The 17,724-nt window shown below is 51.6% G+C and overlaps 2 protein-coding genes across 15 annotated transcripts in view; one reads left to right on the plus strand and one right to left on the minus strand.

The window, feature by feature from the left end:
• The window catches only part of NEMF (nuclear export mediator factor), a 17,931-nt gene extending 11,548 nt beyond the window's left edge, over positions 1–6,383 (plus strand). Inside the window, exons 20-33 of the mRNA XM_023927225.2 lie at positions 252–309; positions 640–698; positions 1,133–1,253; positions 1,648–1,912; positions 2,442–2,484; positions 2,568–2,617; positions 3,158–3,311; positions 3,575–3,652; positions 3,726–3,914; positions 4,505–4,537; positions 5,181–5,287; positions 5,361–5,404; positions 5,500–5,579; positions 6,147–6,383. Of these exons, the coding sequence (XP_023782993.2) occupies positions 252–309; positions 640–698; positions 1,133–1,253; positions 1,648–1,912; positions 2,442–2,484; positions 2,568–2,617; positions 3,158–3,311; positions 3,575–3,652; positions 3,726–3,914; positions 4,505–4,537; positions 5,181–5,287; positions 5,361–5,404; positions 5,500–5,579; positions 6,147–6,224 (1,359 nt within the window). The 3' untranslated portion in view covers positions 6,225–6,383. The remainder of the gene's footprint in view (positions 1–251; positions 310–639; positions 699–1,132; positions 1,254–1,647; positions 1,913–2,441; positions 2,485–2,567; positions 2,618–3,157; positions 3,312–3,574; positions 3,653–3,725; positions 3,915–4,504; positions 4,538–5,180; positions 5,288–5,360; positions 5,405–5,499; positions 5,580–6,146) is intronic.
• KLHDC2 (kelch domain containing 2) lies at positions 4,771–16,708 on the minus strand. Of its 14 annotated transcripts, none has more exons than XM_086892886.1 (16): positions 16,620–16,706; positions 15,594–15,699; positions 15,078–15,244; positions 14,307–14,386; positions 13,381–13,498; positions 12,221–12,336; positions 11,058–11,139; positions 10,879–10,962; positions 9,901–9,981; positions 9,767–9,825; positions 9,487–9,596; positions 8,996–9,068; positions 8,332–8,419; positions 7,954–8,006; positions 7,419–7,563; positions 4,771–5,600 (listed from the first exon to the last, which is right to left on the minus strand). In XM_086892886.1, the coding sequence occupies exons 3-15, from the start codon at positions 15,231–15,233 to the stop codon at positions 7,440–7,442; spliced, it is 1,224 nt and encodes a 407-aa protein (XP_086749012.1). In that variant the 5' UTR covers positions 15,234–15,244; positions 15,594–15,699; positions 16,620–16,706; the 3' UTR covers positions 4,771–5,600; positions 7,419–7,439. The 14 variants fall into 14 exon arrangements, with proteins under 14 accessions (XP_086749012.1, XP_086749011.1, XP_086749020.1 ...); XM_086892885.1 differs by having other exon boundaries at positions 4,771–6,660; XM_086892894.1 differs by lacking the exon at positions 16,620–16,706 and adding an exon at positions 16,410–16,588 and having other exon boundaries at positions 4,771–6,660.
• Between the last annotated feature and the right edge of the window lie 1,016 nt (positions 16,709–17,724).

Below are 17,724 nucleotides of genomic sequence, written 5' to 3' on the forward strand. Positions count from 1 at the left end.
CTGGCTTTATTTCCTGAGTTACTCAGGGCTCCTAAAACACAGTGCTGGCAGTGTGTGATTGGATTGGAACATCCCTTAGGAGAATTCCCTGCAGAGGAGAGGAGAGAAGGAACCCCTTGGCTGTGGAGTCCTGCAGAGCTGTTCCCAGGAGTTGAGCTCTTGTTGAACCATTGTTCCCTTGGTGCTGCTGTCACCTGACATTTGCCTTCTGTCACAGAGATCTTTAACAGTTTATCACGGGTTTCTTCTAGGTGTCTAAAACTGCCCCCACGGGAGAATATCTCACCACTGGGAGCTTCATGATCCGAGGTGAGGCACAAGGGAACAGTGGGAATGGGATGTTTTCCCAAAGGTGCTGGGCTGTCCTGCAGTGGCAGCAGATCCCACTCTTCTCCCAGAAATCTGTTGGGAATGGCTTAGTCTGAGTGCCAGGCAGCTGCAGCAGCATGTTGAGCTGAGCCCTGGGCAGAGTTCATTAACTCAGCTGCTTTTGAGCTCTCCTGTTCTCATCCCAGAGATAAAATAAGCCCCAGTGTAATTTTTTGGTAGCCTAAAGCCTCTAATAAAAATGAATTTTGGAAGTACATCCTGCAGCATGACTGCTAAACCTCCTCATGAGACTCTCCCTTTGTTTTTCAGGGAAAAAGAATTTCCTTCCACCTTCCTATCTGATGATGGGCTTCAGCTTCTTGTTTAAGGTACAGCTTTTCCCATGCAGCTCCTGCTGGCTTTTGTAATTTGCTTTGAGCTGCAGGGGTTCTTATTTTCTACATCTTGCTTATCAGTGTATTCCCAATTACTTCTTTTCCCACTGGGACAAATCCCATAAAAGGCTTTTTGCTGATAATGCCTCTGCTTTCATTTCCATCTCAGCCCAGTGAGCACTGTCTGCATTTCAAACAGACTCTGGACCTTCCTGCCTGTGCCAGGGTTGTTATCCCAGCTCTGTTTGGGGCATGGAAATGTTCAGGGAATCTGGGAGTGCAGCTCCGTGTGTCACCCTGACTTGTGAGGTTGGCACGCTTGGGTCTGGTTTCATTTTCTTGCTTTTTGATGACAAAAAGTGTTAAAAAGGGAAGAAAAAGCTGAGTGAGGTGTTCTGTGAACATCACCAGAGGCTCCTCGTTTTTAGGTGGATGAAAGCTGTGTCTGGAGACACCGGGAAGAGAGGAAGGTCAAAGTCCAGGACGAGGATGTGGACACAGTTTCCAGCAGTGCCAGCGAGCTGGTGGCTGAGGAGGTGGAGCTTTTAGGTACAGAGGGAGGGACTGGGTGCTGTGGGTGCTGCTGGGGGGGATCCTTCAGGGTCTGGGCCATCCCCCTGGAGTCTGGATCACTGATAGAACAAAGGGGAATTGGTTTCACACTGCCAGAGGGCAGGGATGGATGGATATTGGGAAGGAATTCCTGGCTGGGTGGGTGGGCAGGCCCTGGCACAGGGTGCCCAGAGAAGCTGTGGCTGCCCCTGGATCCCTGGGAGTGCCCAAGGCCAGGCTGGACAGGGCTTGGAGCAGCCTGGGACAGTGGGAGGTGTCCCTGCCATGGCAGAGGTGGAAGTGGGTGGGATTTAATGTTCCTCCCAGCCCAAACCATCCTGGGATGATGGATCAGTTTGGTGTTTCTGTTTTCCTGCCCTGTGTGCCCCAGATGGAGGAGACAGCAGCAGTGAGGAGGAAAAAGCTGAGGGTGAGGAAGCTCCAGAGGATGTGGAAGCCACAGCTGAGAGCAGCCGTGAGGAGGGTGTTGCTGAGCTGGAGCAGGGAGCAGGGAACACTCCTGCTCCAGAGGCTGATTCCGAGGAGGATGATGGAGAATCTGAGGAGGAACATCCAGAGCCCAAGAGGGAGGTGAAGGAGGAAGAGGTGAATTATCCAGACACAACAATCGACCTGTCACACCTTCAGTCCCAGAGGTGAGAGAAGCAGCAGCTGGGGTCACCTGAGGGTCTCCTAAAACACTGCCAGGACAAGGCTGGGATGTGGTGCCATCCCTTCTTTCTGTGCTCAGCAGTGGGAATGCTGCCTCGTTTTCCTTTCAGGGCTGCTCACAGCTGAGAAGCAGAGCCCTGAGCTGGCTCTGCTCCACACGAGACTGTGGGATGAGCTCGTGTCCCTGTTGTCCCTGGAAGTGGGACTCTTTAGAGGGTGCAAGGAGCAGGGATTGGGTGGGTGCTCGTGGGGCTGTGTGCCTTGGAGGCTGCACACTGGGGCTCCCTCGGTGCTCAGGCTGTGTCTGTTGTTTGTGTGTGCCTGAGAGGAGCTGGCACAGAGCTGAGATTGTTTTCTAAAGTGAATCCCAGTATTCCTGCCTTTTCCAGTCACCAAAACTGGGATTGCCAAGCTCTAGAAAGCTGAAAGTTACAACCAAGCTGCCCAGGTTTGGTGCATCCATGGTGAACTGCCCTACACCTGCTGATGAGCTCTTTTTCCATCTCCCCACAGATCCCTGCAGAAAATCATCCCCAAAGAGGAAGAGCCCAACTTGGTAAGGTCCCAGCTCCAATGGGTGGCCCAGAGCAGTGGGAGCTGCTGGCCAGGATCTGCCCTAAACTGCCTTTCCCTCCTCAGAGCGACAGCAGGGCCCAGGGCCGCAGGCACCTCTCTGCCAAGGAGAGGAGGTGAGAGCCACTGGGGCTCCAGGGAATCCCAGGATGGTTTGGGTTGGAAAGGACCTTGTCTTGGTTTAGGGAAAGGTTTAGACCTTAAAAAGGTTTAAGGTTTAGACCTTAAATCCCATCTCATTCCACGCCCCCTACCATGGCAGGGACCCCTTCCACTGTCCCAGGCTGCTCCAAGCCCTGTCCAGCCTGGCCTTGGACACTTCCAGGGATCCAGGGGCAGCCACAGCTGCTCTGGGCAAATTCCTCTTCCCCATTCCCTGCCCAGGTCCTGGGCACAGGCACTTCTGTATCCCCTCCCAGCCTGGGCTGGGAGCCCATTTTCCATCCTGCATTTCCAGGGCGAGGTGCTGCTCCTGTCCTTCGGGAATGCTGGCTGGGAACAGTTTGACTCACGGGATGGAGAGGTTTTTCTGAGGAGGGGCTGTTCCCAGTGTTCTTCTGGATCCCTGTGGCAGGGAAGCAGGGTGGGAATGCTGTCAGGAGAGCAGCAGCCTCTCTCATCACAACAAATGAGGATGTTGTGATTGTTCTCCTTAGAGAAATGAAGAAAAAGAAGCAGCAGAACAACTCTGAGAACTCAGAGCTGCCTGAAGAGAAGCAGAAGGAGACAGAGACAGAGACCCAACCCACGGCTGCTCCCAACAGCCACAAGGCTGCTCCAGCCCCTCAGCCCATCAAGCGGGGCCAGAAGGTGGGCAGGGACCCTGGGCTGAGCTGTTGGCATGGGAATATGGACAGAAATCCCAGATTTCCCAGACACCCATGGCTGCCTGGTGCTTTGAGTGGTTTCAGGATGAAGCACAGAGCTCACCAGAACCAGTCCCGTGGTTTCTGGTGAACTGCTCTGACAGAGTTTGGGATATTGGGAAAGAAAAGAGCATGTGGGGTCAACATCTGTGGTTGCAAAAGTGCTAAAAGTTGTCATTTCTGAAGCTGTGGTGTTTCCTCCCGCAGAGTAAGATGAAGAAGATGAAGGAGAAGTACAGGGACCAGGACGAGGAGGACCGGGAGCTCATCATGAAGCTGCTGGGGGTGAGGGGGGGTTGTGCCTTCCCTGGGCTGTGGTGGCTCCGGCCACCAGCCCTGACCCCCTGTGTCACCACAGTCTGCAGGCTCCAACAGGGAGGACAAAGGGAAAAAAGGGAAGAAGGGGAAGACAAAAGAAGAGGCAGCAAAGAAGCAACAGCAGAAAACCAAACCCCCGCGTCGTGCAGGGGGCAGGGAGACCCTCCCAGCAGGAATTCTGCTGCACGAGGCACAGGAGCCAGCCCTGGATGAGCTGCAGGAGGAGAAGGTGAGGAGTGGGATGGGCAGGAAGATGGGAAGGTGAGGAACAGGGTGAGATGAGCAGCTCTCTGTTGTCTTCACCTGTCCGTGTGTCTGTCCCTTGCTGGGGCTCTCCTGGCTGTGTGTAGCTCTCTCACCCCGGAGGCTGAGCGGCTCCTCACGGATTTGGGGCACTGTGGAGAGCTGTGTGTCTGTGACCAGGGCTCAGGGAGATTCCCAGAGCAGCCCAAAGCCCTGCAGCAATCCCTGTGCTCATCCTGTTGCCAGCACAGCCAGATGTAAGCGAGCTCCCAGCCCTGTTGTTTGGTTTGGTATCGCTGAGCCTCATCTCCCTCCTCCCAGCTCGGCGTGTGCCAGGCAAATGAGAGGTTGGAAAGAAACACTCCACCCTCCCACCCACGGCAAAGTGCTGTGTTGGGGATGGAAAGCAATAGTGCTGCTCTTCCCTTGGTTGTGAAACGAGTTCAGTTCTCTCTGCAGGGAGAGTGGGGCTTTCTGGGGCCTGCTGATGAAAGAGTTTGTTTGGGGCAGGGGAGGAAGCAGCAGCTCTGTGGTTTCTGCAGCCCTGATGTGTCCTCTGTTTGTTTGTGTGTGCAGGAGGAGCAGGACCAGGAGCAGCCAGGACTGGAGGTAAATGCTCAGTTCTCCAAGTGCTGAGGTGGGGGACGTGTTCCTGTTGGGACTATGGCATGTGGGAGTCCTCCAGGACTGTTTGAAACAACCTTAATTGTATTTTTAAAATTTCACCTCCTTTTCTGCCTGCCCTGTTCATCTCCACATCCTCCATAAACCCAAAGCTGGCTCCATGGTTTTTGTCCTGGTGGCTCTGGGCTGGAGGATGACACAGTGAGCAGTGCAGGTTCTTCAGTTGAGAAATTTATTTACATATAAAATTGCTTCAAACTTTTCTGTAATTACTTTTGTGTAATTACAGGCTGTGGGTGTTGCCCAGGGCTGGGAATAAGTGAATTCCTTTAAATTCCTTAATGGAAGAAGATAACGGTGTCTGCTGGGGGAAGCTTTGGGTGACCCTGTAACTCCACTGGGGGGCTCACAACCAAGATCCAGCAAAGGACTTGCTGATTTTAGTGATGAAACAGGATCAGTCACAAATCCTGCCTTGGGAATTCCATGCCAGTCAAGTGCTCATGGACCCATGGAATGGTTTGGGTTGGAAGGGACCTTAAAGGCTGCCTGTTCCCACCTCCTGCCCCGAGCCTCCAGGGAGGGCTGAGCACAGGGCCTGCTCCCAGTGGAGCTTTTTGTCTCCCAGGACAGCGAGGCCCTGCTGGACTCCCTGACTGGGCAGCCTCACCCCGAGGACATCCTGCTCTTCGCTGTCCCCGTCTGTGCTCCCTACACAGCCATGACCAACTACAAGTGAGTGGCAGCACCTTCCTGGGAGGGGACAGGCTGAGTTTGTTTCACTCACAGACACCTTTCCTTTGGGCAGGTATAAAGTCAAGCTCACTCCAGGCACGCAGAAGAAGGGCAAAGGTATGGTCTGAGAGCCCTGAATCCTTTCCTGTGCTCTGCCTGCTGAAGCCAGCGTACTTTTCCAGGCTGTTTCACTCTTCCCTGTGTTTTTCCAGCTGCCAAGATCGCCTTGCACAATTTTATGCAGTCCAAAGAAGCCAGTGCACGAGAAAAGGACCTGTTCCGCAGCGTGAAGGTGAGGCTTCCTCTGCAGGGTCTGCAAAGCACCAGCAAAATGTCCACAGGTGCCATTCTGGGAGGAAATGCTGCCAAAACTCAGTGTGCTGTTGGGTGTTTTTAGCAGTGGAGTTTGTCAGTACTCCTGGGGAGGGTCAGAGAGTCCTGCAATGGTTTGGGGTGGAAAGGCTCTTCCAAACCACCCCACTCCATGGGCAGGGACACCTCCCTCTATCCCTGGCTGTTCCGAGCCCCCATGTCCAGCCTGGCCTTAGACAATTCCCAGCTCCTCTGGGAAAGCTGTGCTGCCTGGGCTGGCGAGGAGCACGAGGAACTGAGCCTCAGTGGCAGCACTGGGGCCTTTTGTTTCAGCACTGTCACTCCTCTGACAAAAGCAGCATCTCCCAAGGAACCCTCTGGGTTTGGGAGGGGGAATTCCTGGGGCTGGGGCAGCTGCTTGCACTGGGAGTTGAGGCTGGAGGTGTCCTGTGCCCCCCTCTCCCAGCCAGGGCCAAGGAAAGGGATCATCCCAGGGCTCCTCCTGCTTTCCTGCTGTGGTCACTTGCTCCTCTTCCATCTTTCCTAGGACACTGATTTGTCGAGAAATATTCCTGGGAAGGTGAAAGTGTCTGCACCTCACCTCCAGAACGTGAAGAAGAAGTGACTCCTTGCTGGGGGCTCAGACCTGGGACTGGGACAGACGGACACAGCCCCACCAGGACTGAATTCTAACACCCAGGACCTGCATTCCTGGTGGTTTAGCTGGACTCTGATACAAATTGCAGATAAATATGGAAGTAAATTGCTGGCATTTGGTCAGGAATGTCCTCCCCTGCTGCTGCTTCTGTTTGAGCACTCATTCCCCACCACTGGGCAAAGGCTCTGGAATTTGGGGCAGGAAAACTCCGGGGTGGTTCAGTTCCAGAGCCTCCAGGAGGGCAGTTCCAGTGGAGAATTCTTCCTTTGGGAAGGTGGAATTGTTTTTCCTCCCAAACATTCCCTGGCTGTGGACAGAGGGAAGGTGCAGGCCCAGAACCCCCCAGCCCAGCTGTGGAGGGGGAGGAAGAGCAGGGCTGGGAGTCAGGATAAACCTCCAGGACCTGTCAGGAATTACAGCACAGGAATTGTTCTAGAAGTCAACGTTTTTAATTGTTTTTTGAAGACAGCTTAAAACATGATCCCCCCCCTTCCCCACAGCAGCACAGCCTGGCCCTGTCCCCCTTGTCCCCACAGAGCTGGGTCAGCCAGGACAGGGCTCTCCATGTCCCTGGGGCGAGGGGACAGCCCTGGGGCTGCTCCAGCTGCAGGGGAGCTCCACGGGAACAGGCACAAGCACTCTCAGTTACACTCGCAGGGCAGAATATCTGCTACCTAAGGTTCACAATTGAAATTCCACAACATAAAAATTCCAAAAAAACCCCCAAACTACAGCCAAGCAGAGTAGTGGTGCTTTAACATCTCAAGGTTTACGACAGTTTATCGACCGACAACGGGACAACTTCCAGATCCTGCTTCTAACTTCCAGATTCTGCTTCTCTGACCTTAAACATCTGTAGCAAAACGTGAAGCTGTGGACTAAACACGACCTGCAGCCTCCACTAAAGCAACACTCCAGAGCCGTGGTGTGCTCAGCGTTCCCAGCTCCTGTCCCCACGGACATCCCCCGCTCTCGGGGTCAGCCTCACCCCCTCGGGCTGCACAACCCCAGAGCTGCTCGCAGCTTAAGCTCAGGCTCGTCTCCTCTGGCATTAAATACATTTATTGGAACATCTCACACGACAAGAGGTTCTCTCTAGGCCATTCACATGCACGGGAGGGCGAGAAGCGACTACCTACACACAGAGGGTTGAGCACACACCTTTACTGGGGCCGGGCGGGCTCAGGAGCCCGAGGTGTTGTTGCTGCCGAAGCGCTGGTTGACGCTGTGCAGCAGGTGCTTGGGCAGGCAGTGCCACGAGCTGGCCAACATCTCCTTGAAGCAAATCACGGCCTCGAGGCACAGCCTGGGGACACAGGGCTGATGTCAGCAGGGAACACAGGGCTGCACGTGGGGTGTGCTGTGGGGAATCCTCCACCCTCAGCCCTGCCTGCTGCTCTGGCAGCGTTTGGTAGAGGCAGAAATGTTGTCCAGTATTTTAGGAACGTGAACAGGTCTAATGGTAACCCTGCCCCACTTAGAATCCCAGAATGGTTTGGGTTGGAAGGACCTTATTAAATCCCATCCCATTCCATCCTTTTTCCACAGGCAGGGACACTTCTCACCATCCCAGAGTGCTTCAAGCCCTGTTCAACCTGGTCTTGGACACTTCCAGGGATCCAGGGGCAGCCACAGCCATGCCAGGGCCTCCCCACCCTCCCAGGAATTTCCTCCTGCTCAAGTTTTGCTCTCTTACCTTACGAGAGATCTTGGTTGTAGGGAGAACACGAGGATTTCGTTACTGTGAGCCTGGAGGGTGGGAGAGAGACAGAGAGAATTGGTTCTGTGGGCTCTCACCAGGAGCCAAAGCAGCCCAGAAATCAGGGAATCCCAGAGTGGCCTGGGCTGGGTTGGAAGGAGCTTAAAGCTCATCCCACTCCAACCTGCCCTGGGGCAGGGATGCTGGAGGAAGCCTTTAGGTTTCCAAGCCTTGAGGCATCTGCACTGAGGGACTTTGGACAGGGGCAAAGCATTTTCCCCCTCAGGCTTTGTCTGTGATCCCCACCAGCTCAGGATGCTGGAGTGATCCAGCACTGCAGATCGCATGGGAATGGGAAGCTCAAAACCAACTCACAGCTTTGGAATGGGCCAGAAGGTTGTTGGCACAGCCCCCAAAGATGATCACCTCACCCTCCTCGCTGGCACAGGCCGTGTGCCACAGCCTGGAACAGAAAGCAGCACTGCATTAACCCCAGATCCCAGCTCTGGGAAGATCCCTCCTCATCCCAGCCAGGCCAGAGGGAGGAAAACTCCTGTTTTCCACATCCCATTTGTGCATAACAGAGGTTTTGGCCCTTTAAACTGCAGGTCACCAACTCCTATGTGCTCAGCAGGAAGCCAAGACCAGCCCTGGGTGTGCACAGGATGAGCCTCTGGCAGGACCTTGGTGACACCAGCCCGTGCCTGGCTGGTGGCACAGCGAGGACACTGGTTCCAGTTAGCTCCAGTGCTGGCACTCGCAGCTCGGAGTCCTCTGCAGCCAGATCAAACCCCAAACCCCAGGATCACAGCCTAAATCCTGAGACCAGACCCTAAATTCTGTGTTCCCTGCTGTGTCACAGGCAGCCCTGTGTGGCCCTCCCCTGAATTCTGGGAGCACACAACAACCTGCACCTCTGAGACATGTGGAAAAGGAGAGCTGTGAGGAGGAACCAGCGTCCTGTCCTCTCTCTGACAGCCACCACCAGGTGCTTCCACACCCCTTTTGTACCAAACTTCCAGGGAATTGTCTGCCATACCTTGGTTTTTCAGAGTAGTTATGCTCAAACTGAACCCACTCATTCTTGCTGATACAATAAATCCAGGCATCACCTGAAAACAAGCAAGGTCCCAGATAAAATCTGGATTCTGTCAGTTCTGTAAGTTGCTGCAATATACAAATAATACAAATCCCATTTCTGTTCTTAGATAAATCAAATAGAAAAACCTTAAAATGAAACATTGGCTCCTGATTGACAACAGGTATTGAATGTAACAGATTTATGGGGGTGAAGGTGGAGAACTGTAAAGCTGTCACTAATTGCAATTTGCACTTTTAGATACATTTTTAGAGCAGATGAATTGCTGGAAGTTCTGGTGTCTCCACACCCTCAGCAACAACTGCTCTGTGCAATGAGGAGTTGGAGCACACAGGAGGAATTCAGAAGGAATTCAAGGCAATCCTTCAAGCTCCTGTGCACAGCTGGTCCAGAGCACAAAGCCACCACCAAATCCCTTTGGAATGACTTACTCAGGGGCTGCTTGTCCGTGGTGAACCCTCCAAAGAGGAAGAGGTGATCCGAGGAAATCGGTGTTAAGGAATGCCACGATCGGCCGACGGGGCAGATGCCTTGGGTGAGTCTGGATTGCAATAAAAACACCCCAAATCACCATCAGGGACAGCAAAATCCTGCTGCTCTTTCCTGCTCTGATGATTTTTCAGGCATCTGCAGGATACTGCAGCGAGCCAAGGACAACTTTACTTTCTTTAGACACAAAGAATTTTACGCGGATCGAGCTGGAGCACCCACATTTCGTTCCACTCCCAGGTGTCCAGGTTCAGGTAGTAAAAGTCGTTCATTCTGGACTCCTACAACAGAGCAGAGCGTGGTTCAGCTCTCCTGGTGGGGTTTGGGTAGCACAGGTTAAAGGGGGCTGGGCTTACCCTGTATCTGCCTCCGAACACATAACCCCTGTTCCCCACCGTGGCACAGGCGTGGGCGGCTCGAGGGGACGGGGTCTTGCCCTGGGAGGGGACAGGGACAGCACAAATCAGTCACCAGGGCACAGGTGAGGCTCAGCTCAACTCAGATTGTTCCAGCAAGGAACAGAGTGAAAAAAAGCAGCCAGTAAATCATCCCGTGTGCAGGCTTGGTTTTTTTGATGGATGGAAGATCAGAGAACTCATTAAAAATGGGGTTTGTTTTTTTCCCTCTTGAAGTGTATAAATTTTGCTCTTAGCACAGGGTTCAGCCACACAGGACAGACTGTAAATGAGACAGTGCCATAATAAATCCTTACATTCATAAACCATCAAGTGTCCAAGGCCAGGTTGGACAACCTGGGAGAGAGGGAGGTGTCCCTGCCCATGGCAGGAGTGGAACTGGATGAGTTTTAAGGTCCCTCCCCACCCAAACCATTCTGGGATTCCATTAAACACCATTTTTCTTGAGTTTCTGACCTACTTGAGACCTGCATGAAGTAATCACAGAAATTCTTGAGCAATTTCTCATATTTCATTTCCTCCAACCCTGTGGCAACACCAGCCCATTTCCCTGTTCCTGAATGCTCCTGGCACACTCCAGATGTGTGTATTTGCAATTAGCAGTGTTTAATTGTCTCCTGACCACAATTCAGCACCCCAGGGACACCTGTACCTGTACCAAGCCTCCCCTGGCAGCGAGTGTGACAGCAAACCACACATTCCCCTGTCCTGAGCACAACACAGATGGAGCATCAACCAAAGCAAGAGACAGGAAAAACATGGATGAAGCCAGATCAAAATAAAAGGCAAATTTCCTCTTTTTGCAGAGTGGATCTGTCTAAATTAATGGTTTAAATTCAGTGGAAATGGCTCCAGGAACGCTCCTAAATAACATTACTGAGCTGTGACTTAATTAACTGACAGCAAACCATTAATTACCGTAGTTATAGGCTGGCTCCAAGTGAAAGTTTCAAGGTCCAGAATGTGCACGTGGTCATTCCACCCTCTAGGAAGACCTGAATTCTTAAAAAACCAAAAACATAAAGAAGCAACAAGTTTTAACAAGCACTGATTAAATATTAAAAGTTGATACTGAAATGTCTTCCAGGGTTACTTACCCAAAAAGAGGTTTCATCGAATTCAAATGTTCCACGTTGTTTCCCTTCAGGAAAATAGCCATAGCCACCAAAAAATATCAGCCTGGAGGAAAACATGGATCAAGAGCAGTGAGAAATTGTCACATCTGTTGTTATAAATATAAATGGGAATGGAAATGCTGGGCTCAGAAAACCAGGGAAGCTCCTTTGGTTTTCCAGGTGTGGGGCTCTGTGACCCTCCCACCCACACTAAATCCCTCTGGAGCCTCTGCTCCACCTCCAAATCTCTGAGGCTGTCAGAGTGTGCAGCCTGGTCACTGCACTCTGGCCTTTGCCATGCTGTTCTCCTGGAGTTTACATGGGAATTACCTCCAAGTTTTATCTTTGGGCTTTAGCCTGTGGTAGGAACTGGCATGGCTCTGCCAGAAATTCCTACAGGATTATGGAGTGCCAGAAAATAATCTGCAGCACCTAATTAACCACCCACAACTGCTCAGATTCACATCTAAACTGATCCTATCAGCTGTGGTAATGAGGAGCTCACTCCCCACATCAAGGACCTGAAAAAGCAGCACTGTGGGCAATTCCAGGTGGAGTGTCCCCACCTGGAAGGGACACACAAGGGTTTTCCCACTTCTCCTGAGTCTCTCCAGCAATTCCCACAGCAAATATCCTGACTGGGAGCTCCCTCCATGGAGTGGCCAAAGCAGCTCAAGAGTTAAACTCCAAAATCACCAGATTGGTTTGACTGGGAAGGCATCTTAAATCTCACCCATCCCACCCCTGCCATGGCAGGAACACCTCCCACTGTCCCAGGCTGCTCCAGCCTCAATGTCCAGCCTGGCCTTGGCCACTGCCAGGGATCCAGGGGCAGCCACAGCTGCTCTGGCAATTCCAGCCCAGCCCCTCTCCACCCTCCCAGCCAGGAATTCCTTCCCAATATCCAATTTAAACCTCCTTTCTGTTAATCTAAAGCCATTCCCTGTGTCCTGTCCCTCCATCCCTTGTCCCCAGTCCCTCTCTAGCTCTCCTGGAGCCCCTTCAGGCCCTGCAAGGGGCTCTGAACTCTCCCTGGAGCCTTCTCCTCTCCAGGGGAACATTCCCAGCCATCCCCACGGTGACTGCAGGGAAGAGGAGGAGGAGGGAGAAGCCAAGAGAGAGCTGGGCTCTCGCTGGGGTCTCACCTGTTCTTGTGCACCCATACCCCCAGCTTGTCCTTGGACGAGGGGGGCACCCCCTGGCACTCTACTCTCACCCACTGCAGCACTTTGTCCGTGGATCTGGCATTTAACATGTAGAACTGGGAAAATAAAGAGATTTTTTTAACTCACGCAGTCAGCTTAAAGCTTAAGTCTGTTGTTAAAACAGCAATTTTCAATTAACGTGTTGGTACAGAAATGTAATAAATGGGAAGTTATTTTCCTAGTTGAAAAGTAGAGCACTGAAAATATTTGCAGCAAAATATGGACTCACAAATCCTGATCTTTTTTCAGACTCAAACACCTTTTACACCCCTGACAGGGTTATGGACACTGAGTTTCAGCATCCAGAAGCTGTTGTGGGATACAATGAAGTTGTGTACAGAGCACAATTCTTACAAATAAAAAATGGTTAAAAAGTCCAAAAAGTGACATTTTTTACTGTATTATCCCTTCTCTGCATTTATAAAATTGTATTTTGTATAAATTGTAATTTATATAATTGTACAGGAAGAGCCACACTTACACACAAGATCTGAAATGTAAGAATGCCACAGCAGGAGGGGAAGCAATCACACCTTACAAATGAGGCTTGTTTCAAACCCTCTGCAAAAATTCCTTTGAACTCCTGGTTTATATTTACATATGAAATATATTATTTTATTTAAACACATAAATATATATTTATATTTTTATATTTATATAATATTTATATATTATCTATATTTAAAAACATAAATTACAATTTATATAGACCAAAACAATTTAATTTAAATCACATTGCCAGACTATCAGAAAATACCCATTAATTAATTCTATTTGAAAGGGGTGGTGATTGGTCAGTGATCTTGGAGGACTTTTCCAACATTAATTATTTTGGGATTCTGGAATTACCACAGACTCCAGGGAAGAGAAACACTGCAAGCCACCCCAGAGCAGTTCCAGATCAGTTGCTGATATTATTCAGGCAACTCTGGCAATTCCCATAGTTTAAAACCAGCAAGCTCAGAGGCAGGGACACAATCCAAGTGCTACGGGGAATTGCACAAGGACACAAGCGGTGCCAGCTCAGGGTGTTCCTGCAGTGCTGCTGAATTTCCAGGACACAATCCCCATGGGAAAGGATGGGATAAGAAATTCCTGACCTTGTTGGTGTTGCCCCGGGCGTGGTGCCCCCCGAAGAGATAAACCACTCTGTCCACACACACGGCACAGCTGCCAGACATGGAGGGGGGAACATCTCCTTCTGTCTTGCTCTTCTTCCTGCAAAACCAGGGTGGAATGTTTCACCTGCTCCCAGTGAACAGGGATGGGTTCATTTGGAGGGTTTGAATCACAGCAGTTCTCAGTTCTTCCCACTTTTCCAGATGTAACAATTCACAAAACTACTCTGTTGTGGTGGAGGGGTGGGGAAAAGGCAGTTTAGTTAATACATGGGTTTTTTTGGGGGGTAGGAATCCCATCTGCCCAGCTCAGGAGTTTGGAATGCTCAGAATCCTCAGGCAAAGACGATTCACCAGTGTGAACTGCAGGTTTCCAACCTGCTCCCGGATTTTTCCTGTTTGTAAACATCAAGAGGAGACTCCAGCCTGTGCCCAAGGTTGTCCCTGACCCCAGGGAGGGCTGGGAGCACGGCTGAAATCCCACTTCCTGCAAAGCACTGAGCAGCTTCTGTGGCTGCACCAACCTTTAAAAACAACTCCTGAAAAGGCCAAAAACTCAGCAGGGGCTCCCTGACCACCACTGGCATCAAAAGTGGTACAAACACAATTTCCAGCTGCTCTATCCTATCCCAGGAATCCCAAAACACCTCACACTGGTGATCACACACTCCTATCCAGGCTGCCTGTCCCAGCTGCCTCTCCTACTTCATCCTGGAAAAACATACTGGATGCTTTCACAGAAAAAAAAACCCCACCAAACCTGAAATATTTTACACATTTTTACAACAGTTTGATAAGTGGGAACAAAGAGATCAGGGAATTCTCTCCCTGCTCAGTCCCTCAAGATGCTTTCCACACCAATTTAAGGATTTATCAGTTTTTTCCCCCAAATTAATGATTTACTGTACCATCTTCCAGTTTCCATATTGTAGATCCATATTTCATCCCTAGGCAGGTAGAAGTCATAAAATCCCCGGACCTGGGCGTTCTGCAGAAGGTCAGAGAAGGAAAAGCAGTGTTAGAAGGATGTTTGACACGTGGAATTACAGACTCCTGGGAATGTTTACACCCCCTCTGGGACCTAATCACAGCAGGAGCAGTGCCTGTGCTTCCCACACTCCTGTGCCTCCCACCTGCACGGAGAGCAGGAATCAGCCCAATTTAGCACCTGCTGGGGACAATCAGCTCCCAGCAGAGCCAGATGGAGCTAAATGGAAGTTAAACCTCTGGTTTATAGCCTGAGCTAGGGAGCAGAAATGAGCCAAAAGCTCCTTTTTCATTCCCCCACCCCCTCCACGACAGGAGTTATTTACTGAGTTTGCTGACAATGATTTTGTCACTGAAATGATTTTGTGGTGCTGCAGTGTGACAACAACAAACCTGGGATCCTCAACACCCAAAATACAGTTGTGCAAATAAAACCACCACTCCCAGGCCCCACAATTCCCATCAATAAATATTCCCTTCACCCTTTGCCAAAGGCAAACAACACCCCAAAAATCCGTGTATCTGCCAAGGTTTAACACCCGTGATTTATTTCAACATCGCAAAACACCCCGAGGGCCGTGTTACAAATTGCTCGCTGGAGCTGCTGCTGTGTTCCGGGGGAGGAATAATTTCCCAGCGTCACTCCCGGATGGATGGGACACAATTCCCAGCCTGGTGCAGAGGAGCTGTACCTTGTATCCTCCCCAGACGTACATGCAGCGCCCGTCGGTGACAGCCACGTGCCCGCTGCGCTCGGCGGGGCTGTCGTTCTCCAGCTGCTCAAAGCCCTCCTCGGCCGGCGCCGGCAGCTCCTCGTCTGCCGGCAGCTCCTCGTTCTCGTCGGCCATCTCGGGATGTGCTGTAGCACAGAGACACGGAATTCCCTCAGCTGGATCAGCCACTGCAGCTCCTGGCCACAACAATCCCACCCTGAGCATCCCTGGCAGAGCTGTCCAAACGCTCCCGGAGCTCCGGCAGCCTCGGGAATGTCACCATTCCCTCTGGGGGAAGAACCATTCCCTGATATCCAACCTGACCTTCCCCTGACACAGTGCAGGGCTTGGAAAAACAGAGGGAAAAACGAAGAGAAACTCCACACTGTTCCATGTGGGGACTTCCCGGTGATGCACGGTTTCTAATTGTTTCAGTTGCCAATGCGACTCAAAGTGTCCGGTTTTAAAAATATTTAAAATTATATATAAAAATACCTTGATGGATTTTCCCAGAGAAGCTGTGGCTGCCCCTGAATCCCTGGATGTGTCCAAGGCCAGGCTGGACAGGGCTTGGAGCAACCTGGGATAGTGGAAGGTGTCCCTGCCCATGGACAAGATAAGCATTAAGGTCCCTTCCAACCCACGATGTCAAAAAAAAAAAAAAATCCAAAGGGGAACAAATTTGACAGCTTTGCCAACAAGAGCAGCAAAACCTGGAGCTTTTCGGTGCCCCCCCCACAAACCTTCCCAGAGCATTTCAGCACAGGACAATGTCACCTATCCTACACAAAATTCCACAGAACCACTGTCGCTGCTCCAAATCCATGCAGAATACTCAGACTGTCCAGGGAAAACACAGATCCAAAACTCAGGGAAGCCAAACAAGTTTGTGCACCCAAAGCCAGGGAAAAGGACCTTAGTGGGACAATCGCACCCTGCACTCCAGGCTTGCATATTCTGGCTCTGATATTCCCATACACCGCTCCTGAGGGATTTTTCCTATTTAATTTTAATCACTCCCACCACGGAGACGCTGCACCACCTTCGGGAGGTTATCTGTGAGCTTTAATTACGATTTCTAATTTAGATTAGCAAGCCTTGCCCACAGCTCAGTGAAATCTGCCTGCTTCGAGCTAGCGTTGTTTTCATCGCCTCGGAGAAATAACATTTATATAATATTTATATATAATATATATGTATCATATTCTATTATTCATTTTACCCATCAGACACGCTGGGCCGTGTCCATTCAGCCATTTCCCCCTCAGCTCCCCGCAGCCCCCGAGCGCTCTGTCCAGCCCCCTCACACACCGCGGCAAGCAGGCGGGGGCTCCTCACGACACGTTCTTCTGTCGCGACATGGCCGAGCGCAGGGCGGGCCGGGCGGGCTCCTCACGACACGCTCAACTGTCGCGACATCGCGCCCGCCCGAGCGCTGCCCGCCGCCGTTACCGGCCCGGCCCGGCCCGAGCCCGCCCCCCTCAGGCCCCTCAGAGCCCCCGGGCCCCGTCCCGCTCCTACCGCGGCCCCGGCGCTGCCGCTCCGCCGTCCCTCCCTCAGCCGCGGCCGCGCCGCAACATCCGCCGGGCGGGCGGCGCCTTCCGGCAGCAGAGCGCAGGCGCGGGGAGCCCGAGACTCACCCTGAGGGGACCCGGACACCTCAGAATTCACTCTGGGGGCACCCGGACACCTCAGAATTCACCCTGGGGGCACCCGGACACCTCAGAATTCGCCCTGAGGGGACCCGGACACCTCAGAATTCACCCTGAGGGCACCCAAACACCTCAGAATTCACCCTGAGAGCAGCTGAACCGCCCGAAATTCACCCTGAGGGTGTCTAAAGCGCCTCAAAATTAATCCTGAGGGCACCTGAACTACCTCAGAATTCACCCTGAGGGCATCTGAACTACCCCAAAAATCACCCTGAGGGCACCTGAACTGCCCCTAAATTAACACTGGGAGCATCTGAACTATCCCAAATTAGCACTGGGGGCACCTGAATAACCCCAAAATTAACATCAGGGCACCCAAACCACCCCAAATTTACACTGGGGACGTCTGAACCTCCCAAAGTCAACACTGGGAGCAAAACTAACCATGAGGGCACTTGAACCTCCCCAAATTAACCATCAGAGCACCTGAAAAACCCCAAAAATTTACCTTGGGGGCACCTAAGCCCCCCAGAATTCCCACTGGGGGCATTGGAAAAACCCCAAAATGAACCTCAGGGGCTTTTGAACCTCACAAATTCAGAATGGGGGCACCTGAACCCAACAAAATTCACACTGGGGGCATCTGAAACCCCCAAATTAACTATGGGGTCAACTCAGCCATCCCAAAATTAACCTTGGAGGTGGCTGAATCCACCAAGTCAATCCCACATCCCCAAAATCAAACCTTGGGGGGGCACCTGAACCCACCTAAATCAAATCTCGGGGCTCAGGGGGACATCTGAACTCCCCCTCCCCCAAAAAGAAGGGGAGGGAGTTCAGCACATAAAATCAGGCTGTTAAAATAACCAGTCACAAAACTTCCTTTTTGAAACAAATCTGCCCCCCCCAAGCCTTTTTTCTCCCAAATAATTAATGTTTAGATTTTAAAACCATCAAAAACATGTCCAAATGCC

This window comes from Cyanistes caeruleus, chromosome 6, assembly GCF_971803275.1.
Source record: "Cyanistes caeruleus chromosome 6, bCyaCae1.hap1.1, whole genome shotgun sequence".
Classification (NCBI taxonomy): domain Eukaryota; kingdom Metazoa; phylum Chordata; class Aves; order Passeriformes; family Paridae; genus Cyanistes; species Cyanistes caeruleus.

Coding starts and splice junctions, on each gene's coding strand:
- KLHDC2 (XM_086892883.1), bottom strand. Junction 10,963..11,057: donor TCGATGAAACCTCTTTTTGG/GTAAGTAACCCT, acceptor TGGTTTTTTAAG/AATTCAGGTCTTCCTAGAGG. Junction 8,420..8,995: donor AACTACTCTGAAAAACCAAG/GTATGGCAGACA, acceptor TTTCTGTTCCAG/GCTGTGGCACACGGCCTGTG.